The sequence below is a fragment of the Emydura macquarii genome, unplaced genomic scaffold, assembly GCF_026122565.2.
Source record: "Emydura macquarii macquarii isolate MOO-44397 ecotype Brisbane River unplaced genomic scaffold, CSIRO-AGI_Emac_v2 contig_67, whole genome shotgun sequence".
Lineage (NCBI taxonomy): Eukaryota > Metazoa > Chordata > Testudines > Chelidae > Emydura > Emydura macquarii.
This window is the reverse complement of record NW_027130204.1, coordinates 4,035,178-4,058,391: the sequence shown is the minus strand read 5'-3', so window position 1 is coordinate 4,058,391 and position 23,214 is coordinate 4,035,178. Positions and strand designations below refer to the sequence as shown.

Below are 23,214 nucleotides of genomic sequence, written 5' to 3'. Positions count from 1 at the left end.
AGGTGATTAAATAGCCATACCTTGGAGGTGTGTAGGAGTCAACGGTGAGCTACTCTCATCAGCATGGCCCTGCCGAAGCCCTCGTCCTCTCTTGCCTGCTGCACAATGGCGTAGTGGGACGTGATGGTGTGGACCGATGACCAGGTCGCTGCTCTGCAGATGTCCTGCAGGGGCACTTGCTCCAGGAATGCCGCAGAGGAGGCCTGAACCCTGGTTGAGTACACTGTCACATCTCCTGGAAGCGGCACCTTCACCCGCTCATAGCAGGTCCTAATACAGGTGGTGATCCAGGTGGAGATGCGCTGGGTGGAGACGGGTGAGCCTTTCATTCGGTCCACCACTGCCACGAACAGCTGCGTTCATTTCCGTAACGGCCTGGTCCGCTCGATGTAGAAGGCCAAGGCTCGTCTGACGTCCAGCGAATGCCATCTCCGCTCCTCCTCCGAACCGTGTGGTTTAGGAAAGAACACGGGGAGGAATATATCCTGGTTATAGTGAAACAGACACCACCTTAGGCAAGAACGCCGGGTGGGGTCTCAGGCAGACCTTATCCTTATAGAAGACCGTGTAGGGGGGCTCCGAGACCAATGCTCTTATCTCGGAGACCCTCCTGGCTGATGTAATGGCCACCAGGAAGGCTACCTTCCAGGAGAGGACGAGAAGCGGGCAGGTAGCCATAGGCTCGAAGGGGTGTCCTGTCAACATGGCGAAGACCAGGTTCAAGTCCCAGGGAGGCACCGGGTCATGGACCTGCTGACACAGCCTCTCCACCCCTTTGAGGAACCTGACTGACATGGGGTGGGAGAACAGGGAATGCCCTTCCATTGGCTGGTGGAAGGCCGAGAAAGCTGCCAGGTGCACCTTCAGAGAGGCCAGTGCTAGACCCTGGAGCTTGAGGTGGAGCAAATACTCCAAAATCACCTGTATGGGTGAACAGCTCAGTGGGATACCCCGGGATTCCGCCCAACAGGTAAAACGCTTCCACTTGGTCCGGTACACCACCTGATTGGAAGGTTTTCTGCTGCCCAGCAGAACCTGCTGGACCTGTATGGAGCAGGCTCTCTCTCCCTCCGTCAGCCACGGAGTCTCCACACTGTCAGGTGAAGGGAGTCCAGGTCCGGGTGCAGCAAGCGACCCTGGTCCTGGGAGAGCAGGTCATAGCGCCTCGGGAGCGGGAGCGGCATGTCAATGGACAGGTCAAGCAGCATGCTGTACCAGTGCTCCCTCGGCCAAGCTGGCGCAATCAGTATTATCTCCGCTCTGTCCCTCTTGACCTTCAAGAGGACCTTGGGTAGGAGCGGGATTGGGGAGGGGGGCGGGGAAATGAGTACGTGAGGGTCCCCGTCCAGTTTAGAAGAAACGCGTCGGAGAGGGAGCCCAGCTCGTGACCTCGGAGCGAGCAGAACCTCGGGCACTTTCTGTTCCAGGACAATGCGAACAGGTCTAGTTGGGGAACCCCCCACTTTTGGAAAATTGAAGTCACCACCTCCAGGTAAAATGACCAGTCATGGCGGGGTAAGAACGACCTGCTGAGGTGGTCCGCCTCGTTGTTCCTGACCCCTGGGAGGTGAAAGGCAGATATGTGGAAGTTGTGCCTCACAGCAAAGTCCCAAGGTCAAGTAGCCTCCTGGCAAAGAGCCGAGGAGCGCGCTCCCCCCTGCCTGCTCATATAGAACATGGCCACCGTGTTGTCCGTGAGGACCTGAACCATCCTGCCCCTCAGGAATCTAAGGAAGACCTTGCAGGCCAAGCGGACTGCTCTGAGCTCCGCTGACATTGATATGGAGAGCCCTTTCGTCTGGTGACCAGAGCCCTTAAGTGCTCAGGTCTTTGCTGATGTGGGCCTCCCATCCCACGCCTGAGGCATCCGTTATCAGAGTCACTGAAGGAGCCAAGTCTCTAAAGGGGACACCGCTCAGAATCTCCCCCGGGTTCATCCACCAGTCCAAGGAGGACAGTACCTGGGTGGGAACCGTGACCACCTTGTTTGGCAAATGCCTCGCTGGTACATACACCGAGGCCAACCACCCTTGGAGAGGCCTGAGCTTGAGGCAAGCCAGCCTCACCACATACGTACATGCCGCCATATGTCCCAACAGCTGAAGGCAGTGCCTGGCTGTCGTCGTGGGGGACCTGTGTAGATTGGCGATTATGGTGGCCATGGTCTCAAATCGAGGCCATGGGAGGAAGGCTCTGGCCTGGGTGGCATCCAGGGTGGCCCCTATGAACTCTATGCGCTGCATCAGGGTAAGCGTGGACTTCGTTGATGAGCAGCCCCAGTCTGGTGCATGTTGCGCAGGTGAGGGCTAGGTTGTTCCTCACATAGGTCCTGGACCTGCCTCGGATCAGCCAGTCGTCCAGGTAGGGGAAGATCTGGACCCCCTTGCGGCGGAGGTGGGCCGCCACCCACCGCCATACACTTTGTAAAGACCCTGGGGGCTGACGAGAGGCCACAGAGCAGGGCCGAGAACTGGTAGTGGCAGCCAGCTACCATGAACCTGAGGAACCTTCTGTGACCAGGGAGGATAGTAACATGGAATACGCATCTTTGAGGTCAAGGGCAGCATACGAGTCCCCTGGATCTAAAGCGGGAATGATGGAGGCTAGGGAAACCATGTGGAACCTGATGTGTCTGATAAACCTGTTCAGACGGCGAAGGTCTAATATGGGCCTCGGGCCCCCCTTGGCCTTGGGGATGAGGAAGTATCGTGAGTAAAATCCCCTTCCCCTTTTCTGTAGAGGAACCTCTTCCACAGCTCTGAGCAGGAGGAGGGAGTTGACCTCCTGTATGAGGAGTTGCTCGTGAGAGGGGTCCCTGAAGAGGGACGGGGTAGGGGGAGAATCCGGGGGGAAGGCCGTAAGCTGAAGGGCATAGCCCCTGAGGACTACGCTGAGGACCCAGTGGTCCGTGGTGATGGTTTCCCACTCAGCATAGTATGGCCGGAGCCTGTGGGCAAAGGGCCGGAAGAGATCCAGGGGAAAGGAAGGAGTGCCACCCTCATGTGCACCATCAAAACCTTTTATTTGCATTATTGCCCTTGCTTGGGCCTTGCTGGGGCCCCGCTGAGGACCCTGGGCGGTCGCGGCGGTTGGGCGCCCGGTAACGATCCCGACCCCTCCTGGGTTGAGCGGGTCTGGGGGCCGGCCTGGGTGGAGGCAGCGGCTGCCTCTGGGCCTGAGGCCGAGATTGGCGTCTCGCAGCCTGCGGGGTGTAGAGCCCTAGGGACCTTATGGTGGCTCACGAGTCCTTCAGGGCATGGAGTTTCTCATCTGTTTTATCTGAGAAGAGGTGAGCGCCATCAAACGGGAGGTCTTGTATGGCTTGCTGGACCTCCTGGGACAAGCCTGAGGACTGCAGCCAGGAGCAGCGGCTCATGACGATGGCCGAAGCCATCACCCTGCTGGCGGCATCTGCCGCATCACTGGCTGACTGCAATGCCGCGTTTGCCACTGCCGCGCCTTCCTGGGTCACAGTGGCAAAGTCCCCAGCCTAGTCTAGTGGCAACACCAACTGGATCCTCTGCAGCGAGGACCACAGGTTGAGGTTATACCTCCCGAGTAGCGCCTCGTGGTTAGTGACACTTAGCTGCAGTACCACTGTAGAATAAACCTTACGCCCAAAGAGGTCCAGCTTTTTGCTGTCCTTGTCCTTAGGGGTGTTGCCCTAGCCGCCCTGTTGGTCGCGCTGGTTAACCGCGTCCACAACCAGTGTCCCCGGGACAGGGTGGGTGCATAGGAAGTTGAACCCTTCCTTAGGGACATATATTTTCTCTCTGCGGCCTTGGAGGTGGGGGCCACAGAGGAGGGGGTCTGCCAGAGAACCTTTGCAAGCTTCATGACCCTCTCGTGCACCAGCAGGGCGACACGTGATAGCCTTGCTGACCCAGATGCCCCAAAGAGGGGGTCCTCCTCCTCTGACATTTCTTTAAGTTCCATGTTCAGATTGCCCACCACCTGCTTCAGCAGGTCTTGGTGGGCCCGGAAGTCAAAGAGGGGGGCCTTACGGTCCCTGGCCGCTGCCTCATCTGGGGAGGAGGAGGAAGACTGTGGGAGGGGCCCCGTGGAGGGACCTTCCTCAGGGTCCGAACCCTCATCAGAGGGGTGACCCTGGTCCGGTTGACCCAAAGGCGGGGGTGCTGACTGGGCCACCAAGGAGTGGATGGACATGGTGCCCTGGCCCATCTGGATACCCCACGGCCCCCAGTACGGCCACTGCCAGGGGCCCTGGGGCCACGCCGGTGCTGGCATCGGTGCCTGCTGCGTGTCTGGCTGGCGTGCCTGGGACCCAGAGCAGCTAGACTGATGTTTGCGGCTCTGGGGTGGTGAACAGCCCCGAGACAACGATGACAACAAGCGCCGGTGCTGACTTCTCCGTGCCATCGGGGGGACGAGCTGCTGGAGGAGCTGGATGTAGATCTTTTCCTGTGCCTCGACCTCTTGCGGCGATGCTTCCCACCTTGGGATTGGGAGCAGTGTCGTCTATGTCTCCGCGGTGCTGACCGAGAACACCATCAACTCCGCGGTGCCGGAGCCAATCGGTGCTGGAGCACTTGATGCAATGACGGGCACCGTGACCTGCGTCGGGGATTTCGATCAACGCCGCCCGCGATGCATAGCCCCGTGGACTGGGGACCGCTCCAGGCTGCGCACCGGGGTTAGGGATCGGTGCCGAGCGAGGCTCTGTACCGAGGTACCCGAGCCGGAGCTGCGACCCCTGCGCAAGGCAGAACTGGAGCGGCGTCGCCTCGCATGTGTGCCTCTCGACCGCCCTTGGTGCTGCGGTGTCGAGGAGCTCGATTACTCTGAGTCGGGGCTAGGAGGGGAGCCTGCACTCTCAACCCTCCTTGACTGTCTGGGGGGAGACCTCGACTCCTGTCTCCTCCACCCATCGGGGTTTACCCCGAGATGCCGGTCCCGGAACCCTCGGTCGAGGGGGACGGAGGTGTGGGCAGGCCCATGAGGGCACGTGCCGCCGTGAAAGCCTCCAGCATCGACGGCCCTTGCAGGGGCGCTCCCTCAGCCCCAGGAGTCGGGGGAGGCTCCCTGCGAGGAGATGCTGGTGCCGAAGTAACCTCCACAGCACGTTGCTGGGGCATCTCCTGTATCGCTCCCTGCTGTACCGGTTGCAGGGAGGAGTCCATGTGCGTGGCCTCGGGCCACCACTTTTTCTTTGGCACCTCAGGCTTCAGTGCCGGCGGAGCGCTCCGCACCAAGGAGATGCTCAGTGCCGCCAGCGATCACGATGGCTCGGAGTCTGGGCAGAGCGTGGACTCCATCAGGATAGCCTTCGGCCGGGCGTCCCGCTCTTTTTGGGTCCGCGGCTTGAAGGCCTTGCAGATCTTACACTTTTCTCGTCTATGCTTCTCTCCGAGGCATCGGAGGCAGCGATTGTGAGGGTCACTCACTGGAAAGACTTTTGCACACACAGTGCAGGCTTTAAAGCCGGTGGAGCCAGGCATGATTCTACTGTAGCCCCTAAGGGCTACTAACTTTCTCTATCATCACTGTGATCTATCAACAATCAACTGAACAAAGAAACACACTAGAATGCTAAGGAAGGCTACTTGCGCTATGCAAGAGGCAGACGTTCCAGCAACAGTCACAGGCGGAAAGGAACTGAGGGCCCGCGGGGTCAGCAGTGCCCTATGTGTCATGGCATGAGCGCGGCATTCCAGGGGGCACCTGAGCTGACCCTACAGGGCTTGATAAGGGAAAAAAGTTCCGGGAATCTGTGCACGGGGCGCACACTCACCTATATTGGAATGGATATGAGCAATCACTCAAAGAGAGAAAATTCTTTCCCGATCTCAAATATGGTGATCAGTTAGACCCTGAGCATGTAGGTAAGACCCACCAGGCAGACACCTGGAAAAGAATGCTCTGTAGTAACTCAGAGCCCTCCCCATCTAGTGTCCCATTACTGGCCATTGGAGATATTTCCTGCTAGCAGCTGTAGATCAGCTACATGCCATTGTAGGCTGTCTCATCATACCAACCCCCTCCCAATAAATTTATTAAGCTCAGTCTTGAAGCCAGTTAGGTCTTTTGCTCCCACTGCTTCCCTTGGCAGAATTGGGAGCTGGCCTCCTGCAGCGGAAGGGTGGTGAAAGGTGGGGACCAGGCAGACAGAGCAGCAGGGAAGGACTCTAAGCCAGGGCATTAGGCAGGGACCAGACACCCAGGGATAGCAGAGAAGGGTGGGGAGTTGAGGATCAGGCACACTGCGGGTGCAGGAAGGAGTGGGGAGTCATATCAGGTGTACAGGGATGCAGGAAGGACACTGGTTAGCAGGGGAAGTGAGGGAGTTGGGGACTAGGTGCATAGTGGTGTGGGAAGAAAGGGAGTTGTGGAACAAGCACACAAGGATGTGGGAAAGGCTCTGGGTAGTGGGGGAACAAGAGCCTCTGTCTGTATGCATTTAAAGCTGAATTTTAACCCTGTAATTGTTTTATGCAGACTAGGATGACAGAGGAGTTCAAAATTCAGACAGACTAGAAATCACTGACTTTTTTTAATATCATGATTATTAGGTTAATATAATAATTTTTTACCTCTTAAGTTAGCAATAGTGGCCTTGTCCATCCTGAGATGAGGCCAAGGAAAGGGACATGGAGCAGGTAATCTCTTACACAAGACCTTCCTTGGATGAACCATAATGTTGCTTACACTGTGAGAACCTTAGATGTGCTCATAAGAACAGTACCTGTAATACACTGCCAGGTGGCCCTCATCAACTTTGTGAATGGAGGAGTAGAGAAGGAGAACCAGGACTCCCACCGCAGCTGCTACTACCGCCCCAGGCTGGGCCATAGTCATGCTAACGTCATCTGTGGGAACAAGACACATGGTCATCCACTAATGTTGCTGTCAGTGTCTGAACAGGATTCCCCAATCCCTCCCTCGCCTATGGATTTTTCTAAATAGCAGAATCTCCCAAGCCTTTTTATAATTCAGACCACAACTTGACAGAGAATGTTTCAGACACTCTCCCCATTCTCAATCACAGACCATTTCCATTCCTGCTCACAGCTGCATGACAATCGTATACCAATTACTTGGTGCTTACATGGACAATATCAGGAGAGTACTGCATGTATTTTAAGCTTCACTTAATGTGGTTTGTCAGCTAGAAATGAAGAGAAAGCATTAATACCATGTGGCTGACCAGCACTATACAACCCGGTCTTCCCCCCCTTTGGCCCCTCAAGAGTTTCACAGATCACTTTAAGAACCACTGCTTTAAAGCTTTGCCCACTCAGTTGTACCAAGATGGTCTCAACTCAGAGGCACGAGCCTTCTTAGCACCACCCAGCTAAATCCACCATTCCCATGTTTTAAGACCATGTGTACTACATCTAAAATTCAAGAGCAATTGCAACACATTTGTCATCTGAATTGGAGTGTGTCTCCTGCAGCCTAGCAAGACATAGCAGCACCAAGAGGCAGGAAGCTGCTCTGCAGCTGCCTCCTCTGTTCAGTCACTCAGCTCAGCAGCCAGAAAGGGGAAGGAGGAGTATCGTCAGCGCTGCTCCTCTAGACACTCACAAATTTTTTTATTTTATTTTTTTTTGGGGGGGGGGGGGGGAGAAGAGAGAGAGAGAGAGAGATCCTTGGTTTTTTGGGAGGGTGAACAATGGAGACATTATTTTATCCATCCCTGAACAGAAATTAAGGGGAAGTGCCCCTTCCATCTGTGTGCCCCTCCCTGTAACTATGTTCCTGCTTCAAAAGCAACATCAGTACTGCTGCACAATTCACAGCCAGTTATGATCAGGGTACATTAATTCTCTGTTCTTGTCTGTGAGTTTCCTTGTTTTCAATAACTTCAAATTAACCCAAATTAAATAGACATGTGGTGCTTCTCACATGCCTCGCATGTTCTTTAAATGATTCTGTATGTTTTCATTTACTGAACCAAGAATAAAGACTGAAGTGTCTTTCTGTTTTTAATCAGCCCATATACCTGCTGATCACAGTCTATGTACCCCACGTGGTGCACGTACTGCAGATCTAGACAGTGCCAGCTCAGAACACTCCTGTCGCCACATCCTTCTCCAACCTGTTCTTCTCTCCCCTCACATGACACTCACTATCATGACAGTAACGAATGTTAAATTTTAATAATCTTGGAATTCTGGGGACGTTCTAGAGCCCTGCAAGAAAGCCACTGTTGTGCCAAGGCTTCAGAGTAATTAGTATAAAATAGGATACAAACCAGTTAGCTAGAAATCAATCCTGGAATGTCTGATACAGGACTATCAAAGAACTGAAGGAGGGAAATATAATTGATTCTAATCAACATGTTCTCACAGAAAATAGATCTTTTACATGAACTTGATACAGTTCTTTGAAATTACAAATTTGACTGATTAAATTAAATTAACTATTGACACACTTTTGTCTTCTGAGAGCATTTGACTTAGCACTGCACAACATTCTGATTAAAAATGGATTACATGAATTAAAAAGTGGGTAACTGATAGGTTGCAAACAATTATCTGTAATTGGGAATAAGTGTCCAGGGACAATGTTTTCTATTGACATTCCACAGAGATCAGTTCTTGCCCCAACATTATTCAATACCTTTATCAGTGACCTGGAAGGAAATATGAAATCATTGCTGAGGGCCTTTGCAAATGACAAATTGTGGGTGGTAATTACAAGCGCAAAGCACTTATACAGGGCAATATATTTAACTTGGTACAAACATACAATATGCATTTCAATACTTCATACATCTATGAATTGAGACTGTAGGTCACACAGTACAGGATGAAGACTTATGGAAGGCAAGGTTCTAAAAAGGATATTGGGGTCCCAGTTGAGCATGAGGTCCCAGTGCAGTGCTCTATGAAGGTGAATGCAATTTGTGGCTGTTTAAATTGGAGAATAGCAAGGAGGAGTAGGGAGGTGAGATTACTTCATATTCCACATTGATGAGATATTTACAGTTCTGATGCCACATTTAAAAAAAGATGCTGACAAACTGGAGATTTCAGAAAAGAGCCACAAGAATGCTTTGTGGTCTGAAATGCCTGCCTGACAGTGAGAGACTAAAGGAGCTCAATCTATTAAACTTCATTTTGATAAGATAAATTAGTCTGTACTTAACTATACAGGCAAAAAATAGCTATTAAAACTAGCAGACAAAGGAAAAACAAGAGACAAGAGTCAGAAGACCTGGAAACAAGGCACAAATGTAACTATTAGTGTAATTAACCACTGAAAAAGGTTACCAAGAGGTGTGCTGGATTCTCTATTGCTTGGCGAATATTAAACAAGGCTGGGTGTCTTTTCAGAACACACGTTATAGCTCAAATACAAGTTGTTGTCTTAGATACAAGAGTCACTAGGCTCCCTTGCGTTATGCAGGAAGTCAGACTAGATTATCACGAATCACTTCTGGTGTTAAAAATAAATTCTATTAAAAGCTCAAAACATTCCCTTGTGTGTGTTTAAGTGAGCAAGGTGGGCAGAACAAATTTATGTTCGAGTTTCAGTGGCATAAACAGCTGCAAAAAAATAAGAACACAAAATAAGGGCCCATTTGCAGTAGAAATACAGGCAGGCACATCAAAGGAGCCACGCTTGTGCCCCCAACGTAGCTAAAGCACATCTGCATTTTTGTTGTGTAGCTGAGACCCTTAACTATGTGCTCAATCCACAGTAAAGTCTTGAGCAGTTAGTGTCAGGAACCAGTCACAAAACCAGGCCCAACAACACAATACCCTTCCTCTCAAACTGGCACAAGAGGAAGTCCCAGAAGCTCTGTAGGAAATCCTGTGGCAACCAATTCCTTCTGGGGAGGAAATTCTACCATACCTCAGAAAGGACTCCAAATGCAACCAGTACTTAAGAAACTCTCTCACAACCCACTGCTCAGAATCCAACCTCCTATTTCTGTGTAAAGAGCTGTCTCCTACTCCACTGCCAATGACCCAGATCTCTCCCAATCAGGCTTCAAGCAAGGGCATGACAGAGCTAGATCATGCTGACTGACTGAAGACTGCTTCTTATCCCTGAATTTTGGTGTATAGCCATACTATGACTGGTGGATCTGTAAGGCCTTTTGCACTGTCATTCATAGAATGCAGCTGTCCTATTTCAGAGATGCAGCAGGTCCGTGCAAGAGCACAAAAAAACCCAATCCAATCCTTCCTTTTAGGCTAAACCACAAGAGTTATGATGGGAAACTATCCTTCCATCTCCACAGCCCACTCCTGTGGAATATCATAGGGATCCATACTACTGATAAATGGGTTGCACGGAGCAAGTCAGTAAAATCATAGGACATCATAGACTCAGCAATACATGGAGGGTATCCAGCTCCCCAAATACTGGAGGAAATAGTGGCTGGATGAAGAACAGACGAAACTAAATCTGGTTTAGATAGAGGCAATGCCAGTGGAGGGAATGCTTCGAAGAACATGTTGCCACCATATTGCCTCCCCTCAGATAGTCAAGCCTATAAACACCATCCTGGCCTTTTCATAGATCTCTGGCTGTGGAAAGGAAAGGTCCTCTTCCATCTACACCTGACTTCGCTGGTCAGCCTTAGGCCCAACCACAAGTGACATAGGCATTGGTGACCTTTCAACTAGATTACCGTAACATTGGATCTAGACATAAATTCACCAACATAAGGCTCCAACTGATTCAGCTCACTCACTGCAGCAGCTCACTCACCCCACCGTCTTAGCAACACAATCACTCAAGAGGACATCACTCCAGAGCCTGGCTCCTCCACTAGCTCAGTTTAAATAAGGAGTCATATCCATGGGTCCTGCATTCCAAGCTCCTCCACAGAAACACCAAGCTGCCTAAAGCTGCAGTGACAAGGACTACTCTTGACTATATCCTTTTAAGGTCCTGCTTCAACCTTCAACTTTTCAAAGTCATGCTCCAACCACAACTGGGGACAACAGTATGTTAAGTGGTTCTTGTGATATGGCTGCACTTGTAGTGTAGATGGGCCTAAAATGACATTGCAAAATTGATTTAGGCCCAATATTTAGGTTCTGAAAACAAATCTAGTTTAACAAGGCCTTCCATCAACAGACATGTCTCCATGGAAACCTCTCCCCTTCTCTATTCTCACAAAAGCTTTTTTAAAGGAACAACATGTTCTGCAGCATTTGTAGCCTGAACATTGCAGATTCGTGACCAAATGCAATGGGGGAGCAGATCAGAAACTGACTCACCCATTTATATTGTCTAAGCAGCAGCTAAAAGCGAATTTGGTATTTTCAAAATTCTGTCAGTTAAGACGTTATTAATAACAGATAAGGAAATTGAAAAAAGAAATCTGTGTGCATCTGACAATGCCCTTTTAAATCAGGGTGGATTGATTTAAATCAAGTTTCCCACTGATACGTCTTCAAATATTTCTTAAACAATGATGCAAATCTGATCACTAAAACATGTTAATTTACAACTCAATACAGCATTTTACAACATCTAGGAGGGTATACTTTGTGTAATTTTTTAGGTAACAATTTTTATTAATTTAGAAAAGAGTATATAATACTCATTACCTGTGTCAAGCTGCAGATGCAGTAGCAGTACATTAGGAATGGTAAGAACTAAATCACACACAAACACAATAGCACTTATATTTTATTAAACTAAATCTTAAATGTTACATAAATGTTTCACTGCTGCAGTCTCCTGAGTTGCCGGCTATCCTCAAAATTCGAAAATTAAAAAAAAAAAAAGTTTAACAACTCTGACAAGTCATCACAACACTAAACGTATGCTGTCCTTAAAACTTCTACAACTAGCTCTCATCTTCCCCACTCCCACTGTAATTTTTATTCATAGACTGAAGCAGAAATTTGAGTTTTCCTGATTTTTCAACTCCCAGTCAATTTCTTAGCTTTGAGTGAATAATACCAAATGATGAAAATAGTCTCTGTGTCTGCAGAGGAAGCTACTGTGGTGAAAAGTTGGCTTAGCAACTGATGGAATTCTATTTCAAGGTACCTGGCTAATGATTTCCACCAATTCAGGGGAGCGACTTTGTTCAGAACATCAGTAAACATGTACTGTTTAAATGGTTCCGCTCCAGCCCTGAAATTTATTATGACTGGCATAACTGAGGAGTGATTTTGAGATGCCGATGCTATGGCAGCATCATCTTCTTCGGCAGTTATGCATCTACCTTTATATCTGGGGTCGAGAATGTCTGCAAGAAAATGAGATGGAGTTAGTGGTTGATCCATTTGCTTCTTTATTGCCTGCAGTTTAACCTTCTGGTGAAGTATTTCTTTCTTCAGTGTCTCTTGAAATTTGGAAGGCACTCAGACAACATCAGCAACGCAGCAACAATTTCTCTGAAGTTTAAGGCTATGGATATAGGCTTCAGTATACTGAGCATATCCTCTACATTCCTCTTTAATCCAATGTTAGATACTTTGGATGAGATATTTCCATCTATTTTATCACTGTTTTCTTCACAAAGTTTTATGAGAATAGGCCAGTTCTTAATAAATTGTTCAATACAATCAACCACAGAATTCCATCGACCATCTTGAGGAAGAATTAGTTTGGATCATCCTGCTCTCTTCAGTGAAGCTGAAGCAAAATGGTTGTTACGGAAGTATTTTCGACTTCAGCAACATTTTCTTTTATTCCTGGAGAAGACGTACTTAAGTCTTTAGCTAAAAGATGCATTAAATGGGCACTGCAGCCATATGTTATTAAGGAGCATCCTTCCATTTCTTCTAAGTATCTTCTCATATTTGCCACGTTTGCAGCATTGTCTGTGACAAAACTGCGCACATGACAGTTGAATTTTTGTTCACAGTTGATTACAGCTTTCACTGCCACTTCTTTTAAATATTCTGTTGTGTGGGCATTTCCCGATGTATCTATTGTTTCTGAAAGATATGCAACCCCATCTTCTGTTGTCACACAGGCACACATTACTGGATCATTGTGTACATTGCTCGACCCATCAAAGCTTAAATTGGCAAATTTCCCCTCAGTATTTCTTGCGCACTGTTCAAGTTCCTTCTCATTCACTGTATCTATGATCTACATCATCACTGTATCTGTAGCAACCTTCCACCAATGTCTGCTCTCCCAGGTGGAGTGTAGCCTGATCGTAAGGACTCAACCATGTCAATGAAGTGTTTATTGTTAATGTGAAAAGAAGGATTTGTGGCATAAATGAACCAAGCAATCTTTTCATCTCTGGTGTCTTGTTGGTATTTGCTGGTCCTTACTACAAACCCTTCCATGGTGGTGGTTTTACTGGATGACTGAAACCTTTTGCTTGCTACTGATATTTTGTTGTCTGAAATAAGTTTAGTTGTAGCACTGCTGCTAAAAGTACCAACGGATGACTCTGAAGTTGTTGCAGATAGACAATCACAGTCAAAGTCTCTTATGCTTAAATGGAATCCTGAAACAAAATTCAAAAATGATTTTGAATAGTCATTCTTCTCACTCTATAATTCAGTTAATCATTTACATTTTTTTCAGCAGGGATGCAGATCCAATTCCAAATGACCAAAAAAAGCTAAGGCTGACTGCACTTAGAGTGCATTTAATTTTGGAGTAAGCCCCATAGAACTCATTGGCACTTCTGTTTTTTGAGAAAAAAAGTATAGGATGGGGTTCCCTTGGGAAAGCTGAGTTATGCTGAAGTAAAATAGGGAATAGACTTATGGCATCATCATTATGGTCTGTGGCCATGATGTTCCAAAATAAGGGGCATGCATTATGTAATATAAAATAAGAAAATGACACCCAGTGGCAACTGGCAACTCTAGATTTCTCTTACTGCAGCTTTCTGTATCGTATACTTGGGTGATCAATTCTAAACCTAGTTAGCTAATTAAACAAGCCATAAGGATTCACTGAGCTACACTTTTTTTTCTAGCAACATCCAACATAGCAAACAAAAATTAGAAATGTACTAGTTAAATCACACTTACACTAAAAGGCAGAGAGATTCTTGAAGAATGATGCACTGTAAAGTGAAAAGTGAATTATTTAAGTTGATCCACATTGTTCTTCAGACATATCCACATCTTCATCCACATCATTTTCTCCCAATAAACAATTTTCATTATGATGTTTCATTCTTGCAACTAGGTCCTGTATCTCCTTCTTGCACTGCTTACACTTGACACGTTTTCCTATTTTACCCAAGGAAGGAATTTCTTCAAAATATTCACAGAGAGGGTCTCTCTTACACCCAGAAGCCATGACAGTTTTTTTGTAGCAAAAGTGTGGGGGGAATATAGGAAGCTGTGTGTGTACTGAATGTCTTCTCTTTTTCTTTCCAGTCGATGCCACTGTTCCTTTCTACTCTGTCTCCGTCCTTTGTCTCTCTGCCTTTAAGACAGTGTCTTAACGAACTCCTCTGCCTGGCTTGGCTCAGCTCCACCACCACATAAGCACAGAACAACAACAATCCTATCCAGCCTGTGTCTTTCTTTGCACATGTGACATTAGTCTGCTGAGAAAAAGCAACTGAAAGCCCAGAACTTTCAAGAATCAAGAGCTGGTAGTTAGGCTGGACAGACTAGAGCCATTAATTAATTTTTATGAGACTGTAAATGTAGGTTTAGCATGTTTGTGATGAGATTTAATTGTAACTTATTTTTTAAATGACAAAGAAATTTAGTATTTTATTGATTTTTTAAAAAAATCTGATTTAAATTAAAAAATCCATTTTTTAATTTTTTTTTTTAAATCATTGATTTTTATCCACCCTGCTTTAAATTATCCAGGGAACTGGAAGTTACACTGGCAAAGTGACAGAAGAATCGAGGGTTCAGTACTTAATTGGTTTGTTAAGTATCTTGGCCTCTACACTAAATGAACTTGGACATTAATTTTAGTGCGATTTTTGAAACAATGGAATTAAGCTTTTGAATACAGGAAGGAGTGTGTAGCTGCCCTCATCAAGCTGTTCTTATTTTGCTACTGCAGACTGTCAGTCACACCTATATTAAGGTGACCTGCAAAAAAAGTCACCTAGTTTATGCATTTTTTTTGCTTCTTTTTTTGCTTGTATGTATATTTTCTTCTCTCCCCCAAAAGGGCAAGTGCAGTGCTAGTTTTATCTTTAGAAATAATAAGTTTCCTTTTCTGCTTTTGCTGAAGGCCTCTTTAAAGAGTCAAAAACATGGGAAAAGAGTTGGCTGCTGTAAGCAGAGAAGCCGGGTACTGAATCTTCAGGGATCTTCCTTCTCAACTGTGTCAGTTAAATGAGTTTAAACTAAATTTTATATATCCTGACTAAAAACCCCTTCCTCTCAGTTGGCTCAGGAATTGCTACCTTCACACAATGTGTGAAACATACTAGCTCACCAGGTAAAAAAGACCAAAATTTGTAATTAAACACTTCTATTTATACATCAAAGAGCTAAAAAGGGTAGACCCTTTTTTCCTTCACCCAGCAAATTTAAGCTTGCAGAGTTTTCATTAGGAACATAGCAATTTTCACACTAGAGCTGTCTTCTCGTCTGGTATCTTATCTCCAACAGAAGCCAGTGCAGGAAGGTGAAAGAATCTTTGGACAGGCTAATTATGGAAAAGCCTCTTGCAGGCAGAGTTACTGCCTTTCCCCAGTCAGTCAGTGGCAAGAGTTTGTGCTAAAGAGGAGAGCTCACACTCTAAAATATCCCAAAACTTCCACATTTGGGACTGCAATTGCCACGTGTCATCTCTACCCAAATGGGATTAAATAGTTTGAGAAAACTCTTGAGTTACAGGACTTCAGACCTTTTTTTGTTGTAAAAAATATTCTCGATACCATCTGCTCTTCCCTCAAACAGGCATAGAAGTGGTTAAGATTCGGACTTGTTTACTTTGAAAAAACCAGGACTTTGATCAAAAAGTACAGCCTAAGCTCTCAGATGCCTTGATTAGGCTACTGAAGCCAAACAGCTGAGAGGTGGCAGGAAAGAACAGGCAAAAATCTAAACACACACAATTTCAAAGAGGCCAGCAAGACTATCCACTTCCAAATAGTCATCTCACAGAACTGAAACCATTTTCCAGCTTGTGGGTTCTAGCAGGGCAAGGAGAAAACTCTTTGATGCCAACTGTTGCCCCACGGTGCAGAAGTACCTACAACGGTGTTAACGAGCCTTTCTCCAAGTTCCTCATCCAGCTCAGGTGTCTAAACAGCCTTTTCCTGGACTAACCTGTACACTTCCTTTAACAATCTGTGTCCAGTTAATCATCCTTTCCCATTTGAGGGCTGCTGTGATGACTAGCTTGGTGCAAATAAGAGCAGTATGAGATGAAAGGGCTCCAAAGAGGAGTGGCTGACAACCAAAAGTTTGTGAGTGTTTTTGGGTGGGAAGGGGAGAAGTTCGTCTTCTATTTTTGCAGAATCTATGCTTTTCTCTTGTTTGAAAAAGTTACATTTCTAGTGGCTCAGATTGTGAGGATGACCCCAGTTTAACTCATACACAGTCTTGTCTTCCTGTATCTGCAGACAAGACAACTCTAGGGACATAATAGGTGCTGCTCAGAACTTTGGTGTAATGATTGCTTGTCTCAGCAAGCACCGATAGGGAGCCATGGTAGAACATTCCCTCTTCCAGAACATTTCACCATCAGCTGGTGGTAGATTAAGGAGCTCTTTACTATTCATGTGCTCACACTCCTTCCCACCAGCACCACACCCCCAGACTCTCCATGATTAAAAAGGCCCCAATTACAGCCAGAGATATGGATTGCCGCTTTAGTCACCACACCTACCACAAAAAAAAGAGTCTGGAGTTTCTCCACTAGCCTCTACTAAAACTCTGCAGAACATCAAGCACTTTCCATCTGCAATGCCACATGAACATTCACCCCTTCCCTCACAATACCACAGCCTCTCCTGGAAACACGCCAGGGGCCCTGTAACTAGGAATGACGCCTGCTGTTTCGGTCTGTTCTGCGGGGCTCTCAGGCTAGGGCTGCCCCGTGCCAGCTGACTCGGGCTCGAGGACAGCGGGCTAAGAAGCTGTTTAATGGGGCGGGGTGTTTCCTGGCTCGCAAGTTCCCACCTCGCAGAGACCTAAAGTCCGAAGGCCTCCGCCGCAATTAAACACCAGCCCCTTAGCCGGAGCGGCTGACACGGGCCCGCCGGGGGTGTCTCAGGGCAGGGGCTGAACGTCTGCCCGGCGGCGCATTCTGCCGCCCGCCTCACCACGGGCGCGCTGCTGCGAGAAGCTCTTCCCCGGCGCAGCAGGTACCTGGCTCCTCCGGAGCAGTCCCCGGCCGCCCCCAGCTGCTCCCTCCCGCAGACACCGCGGGGCCCGCTCGAACCCAGCCGGCAGCAGGCCGGGACGGAGCCGGCCGGGGGGCAGCGCCGCACCACGCGCCACAGGATGAGCCGCGGCGGGGCCCCTCCGCAGAGCGCGGCCAGCGGCTGCGGGAGTCAGGCGAGCGGGAGCGCTCCGGGCCGCCGCGCGGCGGAAGCGAGAAGCCCGGAGAAGTTCCGCCGTCTCCTCCCCGGCAGCAGCCCGGAGGGCAGGCTCGGCGCTGAGCGGGGGCCCGTGGAGAGCCGTAGGGGCAGCGCGCTCCCCTCGCAGCCGGGCTGTCACCGAGACGCGCCAGCCCGGGCGTGTGGCGACTCCGAGGGGAGTCCCTGACTCCGCCGCGCGCCCCCCCCCCCCCGTACCTGCTCAGCGCCGCCCCTCACAAGCCGCCCCGAGACGTCGCGACTAACGCCCGGCCGCTCGCTTCCGCCTCCTACCAGCCAATCACCGAACAGAAGCCCTAGCTGGACCTCGTCCTCAAGTTAATTACGGCAAGGCAGCAGGAACAAAATACCAGTCGTCACGGATTCGCGTAGTGGAAAGAAGCCCCCTACGGAATGCGAGGCGGGGACGGGGCTGGGCAGTGTCACACGGTGGGACAGGAGGGATTGACAACACCCTTTAACGATTTTTAAAAGTGGTCTGACCCAGGAAAAGCCAATGCTCTCCAACAGTTTTGGCCTCCATTGTTAAACTGTGCTAGAAAAGGGTTGCTGCTCTTACACAGCTCTTTATGCCAGCTGCAGCCACCAGGTAAAGCATAGAATCAGAGTTAGAAGGGACCTCAGGAGGTCATCTAGTCCAACCCCCTGCTCAAAGCAGGACTAACCTCAGCTAAATAATCCCAGCCAGGGTTTTGTCAAGCCACAGTTTAAAAACCTCTAAAAATGGAGATTCCCCCACCTCCCTAGGTAACCCATTCCAATGCTTCACCACCCTCCTAGTGAAAAACTTTTCCCTAATGTCCAACCTAGACCCCCCCTGCAACTTGAGACCCTTGCTCCTTGTTCTGTCATCTGCCACCACTGAGAACAGCCTAGCTCCATCCTCCCTGGAACCCCCTTTAGGGTAGTTAAAGGCTGCAATCAAATCTCCCCTCATTCTTCTCTTCTGCAGACTAAACAAGCCTAGTTCCCTCAGCCTCTCCTCATAAATCTTGTGCTCCAGCCCCCTAATCATTTTTGTTGCCCTCCGCTGGACTCTCTCCAACTTGTCCACATCCTTTTTGTAGTGGGGGGCCCAAAACTGGACACAATACTCCAAATGCGGCCTCCCCAATGCCAAATAGAGGGGAATAATCACGTCCCTCAATCTGCTGGCAATGCTCCTACTAATGCAGCCCAATATGCTATTAGCCTTCTTGGCAACCAGGGCGCACTGCTGACTCATATCCAGCTTCTTATCCACTGTAACCCCCAGGTCCTTTTCTGCAGAATTGCTGCTATCTCGTCAGTCCCCAGTCTGTAGCTGTATATGGGATTCTTCTGTCCAAAGTGCAGGACTCCGCCCTTGTCCTTGTTGAACCCCATCAGATTTCTTTTGGCCCAATCCTCCAGTTTGTTTAGGTCCTTCTGTATCCTCCCCCCTATCTTAGTGTCATCTGCAAACTTGCTGAGGGTGCAATCTACCCCATCCTCTAGATCAGGGGGGCCAAATTCACATAACCTGCACTTCACAGGGGCCATGCAATGCCCTCCGCTGAAACATTCAGGGCGTCTTCCGCTTTTCGCCAGCTGGGTTCTGCTGAGGAAGGTATTGCCGCTTCAATACTCTCTTAACGTGGCAATGCCATATGCAGAGAAACTTTTGGCGGCAGCATGACTCGTAAACTGGCTGAACGCGGGCCGGATCAAAAAGGTTTGCGGGGCAGATGCGGCCCACAGGCCATATGTTTGACACCCCTGCTCTAGATCATTAATGATTAAAGCAGGTTGTGGGGCTTGAATACTGCTTGCCCGTTTACTGCAATGGGGTCAACTAAACATACCACACGTGACGAAATTGTTCTCCTGCAGAAGAAGAAATTAGGCACCCATCCCTAGAAATCTCTGGGAGAGGACTGCAAAGTATCTCCATGGAAGTTTAATCAAGATCTCTCAAGAGGATAAAAGGGACCTCTCGCTACAACATAAACAAAGTGGTCTCTGTCTGCATGTTCACCCACTCCCTCCACTGCTAATAGGGGAATGAAAAGCAGATACCAAGTCTACCTCTGTTTGTTGTACTACTCCCTCTTTTCATACAAGTAAAACAATGGAAGTCAATATCTTTCTTTTGCTAGCCTAGGAATGGGTCAGATGAATCTTAAATTTGAGCATTGTAAGGGGAAAAAAAATGGATTCACATACTTAACTGAGTTCCCCTCCCCTTCATCAAGCTCATCTGCACTCAGCTGGCATGACTGGCTACACAGCTACACTGTGGTGGCATCTCAAACCAGCTTGCAGCACGGTCAGCATCCCTCAAGGATGGTCTATTGGAGTCTGCGCCTCATGTGGCATATAGTTCCTTGTAGAAGCAGCAGGGCTCTGGCACAGCACCACCTCACTTGTTGCGCTCCTTAACCTTATGGTACGCCTGGCAAAGTGCACACAGCACTGCTGCTGATCCCTATTATACCCCTTTGCCTGGATCCCCTTGAGCAATCTCTGTGCAGATGTCAGGTTTCTTTAGCTCTTCTGCAACTGTGCCTCTTCTCTCAGGCCCAGGAGATCCAATCTTTCTGTCTACTCAAGGCAGGAGCATGTCTACTAGTTGGAGCCAGCCTGGTTAGTCAGGCACTTTCACGCAACAAGAGAGAGCTATTAGATGTGCTAGCCAAGTGGGCAATCAGGGAAAGGTATTTCAAAAACTTGCAGGAAGTTTTAAAGGGGGAAGGAAGAGTGGCTTCAAGTCTCTGACTGCAGGGCAGTGGAACTTACAATTGTGACTAGAGTGGTCACTGTCACAGGGAATGGGGCATTGTAGGACAGCTGCTGAAGGACTATTAGGGTCAACAAAGGTGACGCAGTGTCTACGTTCACTGTGTCAACCTTAATACATTGACCACAACTCTACGCTGTTTGGGGAGATGGATTTACTGCATATTAGGTCATCTGCAGACAAATGTGAATGTGGACACAGGCCAATTTATGTTAACTTAGTGCAGTAGTATATGGCTCAGGGAGCACTGTTACTATGATGACAGAAAAGCTACTTATGTTGGTGTATGTTGTATATACAGTAGGAGACTACCTATATTTTTGTACCAGCAAGGCCTGTATAGTATAGACTAGCCCCTATTAACTTACACAAACAGATTTAGACCCCTAAACTGTGTTCACTGGTATCTGCCTGGACATCAGCTGAGGTAATCAAACCCCCTGAAGCCCAGCAGGGATACTTTTAGCTGATAATGATCCTGCCCTCCCTTCAGGGGCTGAAGCAGGCCTCATTGATTTCTCTAACAGATAAAGTTGTAAGCCTGTTTTCTCTGGATCTAGCAGAGCTTCAGATGAGGACTTACAATCCTTAAATTTTTCCCCAACATCTCCCTCAGCAGGCAGTAAAGACAATTAAAGTGAGTATCATTAAGAAGCTTAACACGCCCACCTGACACAAACATTTAAAACATAGGAAAGTTTAAGAGGACACAAGGAAGGTTCCATAGATGCTGGTGGTTACTGCTGGATAAAAGCAAAACCAAAACACACTGTTAAACTAAAAACCTATCCAATAAACAATATACCTTACTTACCACTAACTAAACTATTTACAGATAAAGTAATGTGTGAGTGGACAAGAGGGAACACTGCCAGCTGGCTCCATCTCACCCCCCCAGAAGCGGTGAAAGGAACTGAGGGTCATTCGGCACTTCATCCACTCATATAAGCTAAAGGGGAGAGCGGTCTGAGGCTATGCTGGGAAATGATAAAATGAATGGACACTGCTGGCAAAAGTGTTCCGATCTCCGGCCCATGAAAAGGTATAGACAGAAGACATTTAGACAAGTGCTCAAAGAAAAATATATTTAAATCCCATTGATCAAAATTCAGTTTACTGGTTTGGGATGAAATATGCCTTTTTGTATTTGGTTTATTAGTGAGCTTGATTCTGCATTGCTTTGTATACTTGGTCATGCATGCTATTGCAAAGTGCATGCACAGATGTAAATGACTGCACAAGGACGCAAGGCAATGGAGGCCACTTAGTGTATTGCTAGTTATCTTGTGGACGATGTGAAATTTACAATTTCTTTCACTTTTTATTTCTTGCTATTCAGTACTTGGATTTGGTAAATGATGTGATGTTGCTTCACAGCTACCTCGTTTTGAAACATTCATTTGTTTTAGAGTAATTCAGTCTTATGCTTTGAATGCCCAACTTGTCAGAAAGTGCTGAGCACCCCCCTCCTGAAAAAAAACAAAAAAAAACCTCCAAATCACTAGCTATTTTTGAACATCTTGCCCATAAACTGAAGTCCAGATAACCTGTTATCTTTCCCCTCATGCATCCTGCCCAAACAGAACATTGGCAAATCACACCATTTGAGGATAACATCTTAAAAATGATGCAAATCTAGAACAGAATAAGAATCACAAAAAAGTTCTACATAAGATAATATTTATCACAAATTAACAAATGGAATTCTTAAATATTTTATGTAGCCAGTGGATATAAAATTCTGTTTGGAATTGGGGAGCATTTCCTGATCAGTAAGAAACACTTGTCAAAACTGCTTCTGAATAGACAAGAGTGCACAGCAAAGGTGGAAAGCCATAGCCGTAGTGTTTTTCTTTTATCCATCAGAAATTGCAGGGCTGTGAAGAGAGGGATTTTTTTTTTTTTTTTTTTGGGGGGGGGGGGAGGATGCTGGGGGTATGTGCAAGGTAATTTAGGTAACATGTCATTTTGTAAATGGATACAAAATGTTACAGGGATGCTGAATGTGAGGTGTTTGCCCCAGGAGAAGGGCATTCAGTAGCACAGCACCCGAGCAGGACACTGCAGATCATGCTACAGCCTGTGCTGTGCATCTTATCCACTTAAGGCGGAGACCTGTCTGTAATCCCTGCCCTCCCCCTACTCAGAAAAAATAAGTCAAACACCTCTCTGCTACCTATCCCCTCTGCTTCCCCTAGAGCTAGCAGCTGCTGTAGCACCAAGACAGATTAACTCCAAATGCTGAGGCAGAGTACCTCCTGCCAGGAGAGATTCTCCACAGACAGAACATCACAAATAGTGCCCTAATCTCAGCTCTTCAACAAGAGCAGCAGCATCCCCACACAGTGACGGTCAGGCACAGACTCCATAGACATGTCATACTGCTAGAAAGACCTATTGGCCATCACAAACATTTTCAAATTAAACCCAGGTGCCTAAAAGGCTTCTAAATAGAAAGGGTGTCATTTTCAAAGGTGCTGAGTATCCGCAGTGCTCAGGGATGTAGTAGAAGACAGTCACTCAGCATCTCTCTGAAAAATAAGGCTACTTCTTCAGGTACCTCAATATGGATTTAAAAGCCTGACATGAAGCAGCAGGTTGCAAAACTTTTGCCTCTAGCTGCAAAACATACAAGGCAGGGTCTCTGTTGCTGCCCCTGTATTTTATCATCAAGTCCACTAATATTTACAAAACAAAATGCCTCGTGCAGAACTGCCGATGGAAGCAGTGGGAGACAGAAGATTATTCAGTCTTGGAGCAGCATAGTGTGGAATCACCAGCACAGAATTGATACAGGGCTGTTCCATCTCATCGCAGACTGTCAGCCAACCTTGAGTACATGGACATATTGGGGATGGTAACAGTGCCCAATCATCTTCCTTAATTATTTCAGCCAACTCCAATCAAAACTCTAAAAGAGAAGCAAAAGAGTAGCTAGAATTCAGTAAGTTTATCATTGTATATTAAACAGTCAAAACAATGACCCCCAGGCTGGGAACCACTCTCTCTCAGGCTTGGA

General features: G+C 47.7%; 2 protein-coding genes across 4 annotated transcripts in view; both read right to left on the bottom strand.

The window, feature by feature from the left end:
• Positions 1 to 17,775, bottom strand: part of ERLIN1 (ER lipid raft associated 1) — a 63,321-nt gene extending 45,546 nt beyond the window's left edge. Inside the window, exons 1-2 of one of the 2 annotated variants that reach the window (XM_067538622.1) lie at positions 17,636 to 17,775; positions 6,704 to 6,827 (exon numbers count right to left, since the gene is read on the bottom strand). In XM_067538622.1, coding sequence (XP_067394723.1) covers positions 6,704 to 6,816 — 113 coding nt within the window. In that variant the 5' untranslated portion in view covers positions 6,817 to 6,827; positions 17,636 to 17,775. The other variant, XM_067538628.1, reaches the window with a different exon arrangement.
• Positions 17,776 to 21,292: 3,517 nt separating this feature from the next.
• Positions 21,293 to 23,214, bottom strand: part of CHUK (component of inhibitor of nuclear factor kappa B kinase complex) — an 81,536-nt gene continuing 79,614 nt past the window's right edge. For both annotated transcript variants that reach the window (XM_067538611.1, XM_067538617.1), the window contains one exon: positions 21,293 to 23,106. In XM_067538611.1, the coding sequence (XP_067394712.1) occupies positions 23,080 to 23,106 (27 nt within the window). In that variant the 3' untranslated portion in view covers positions 21,293 to 23,079. The remainder of the gene's footprint in view (positions 23,107 to 23,214) is intronic.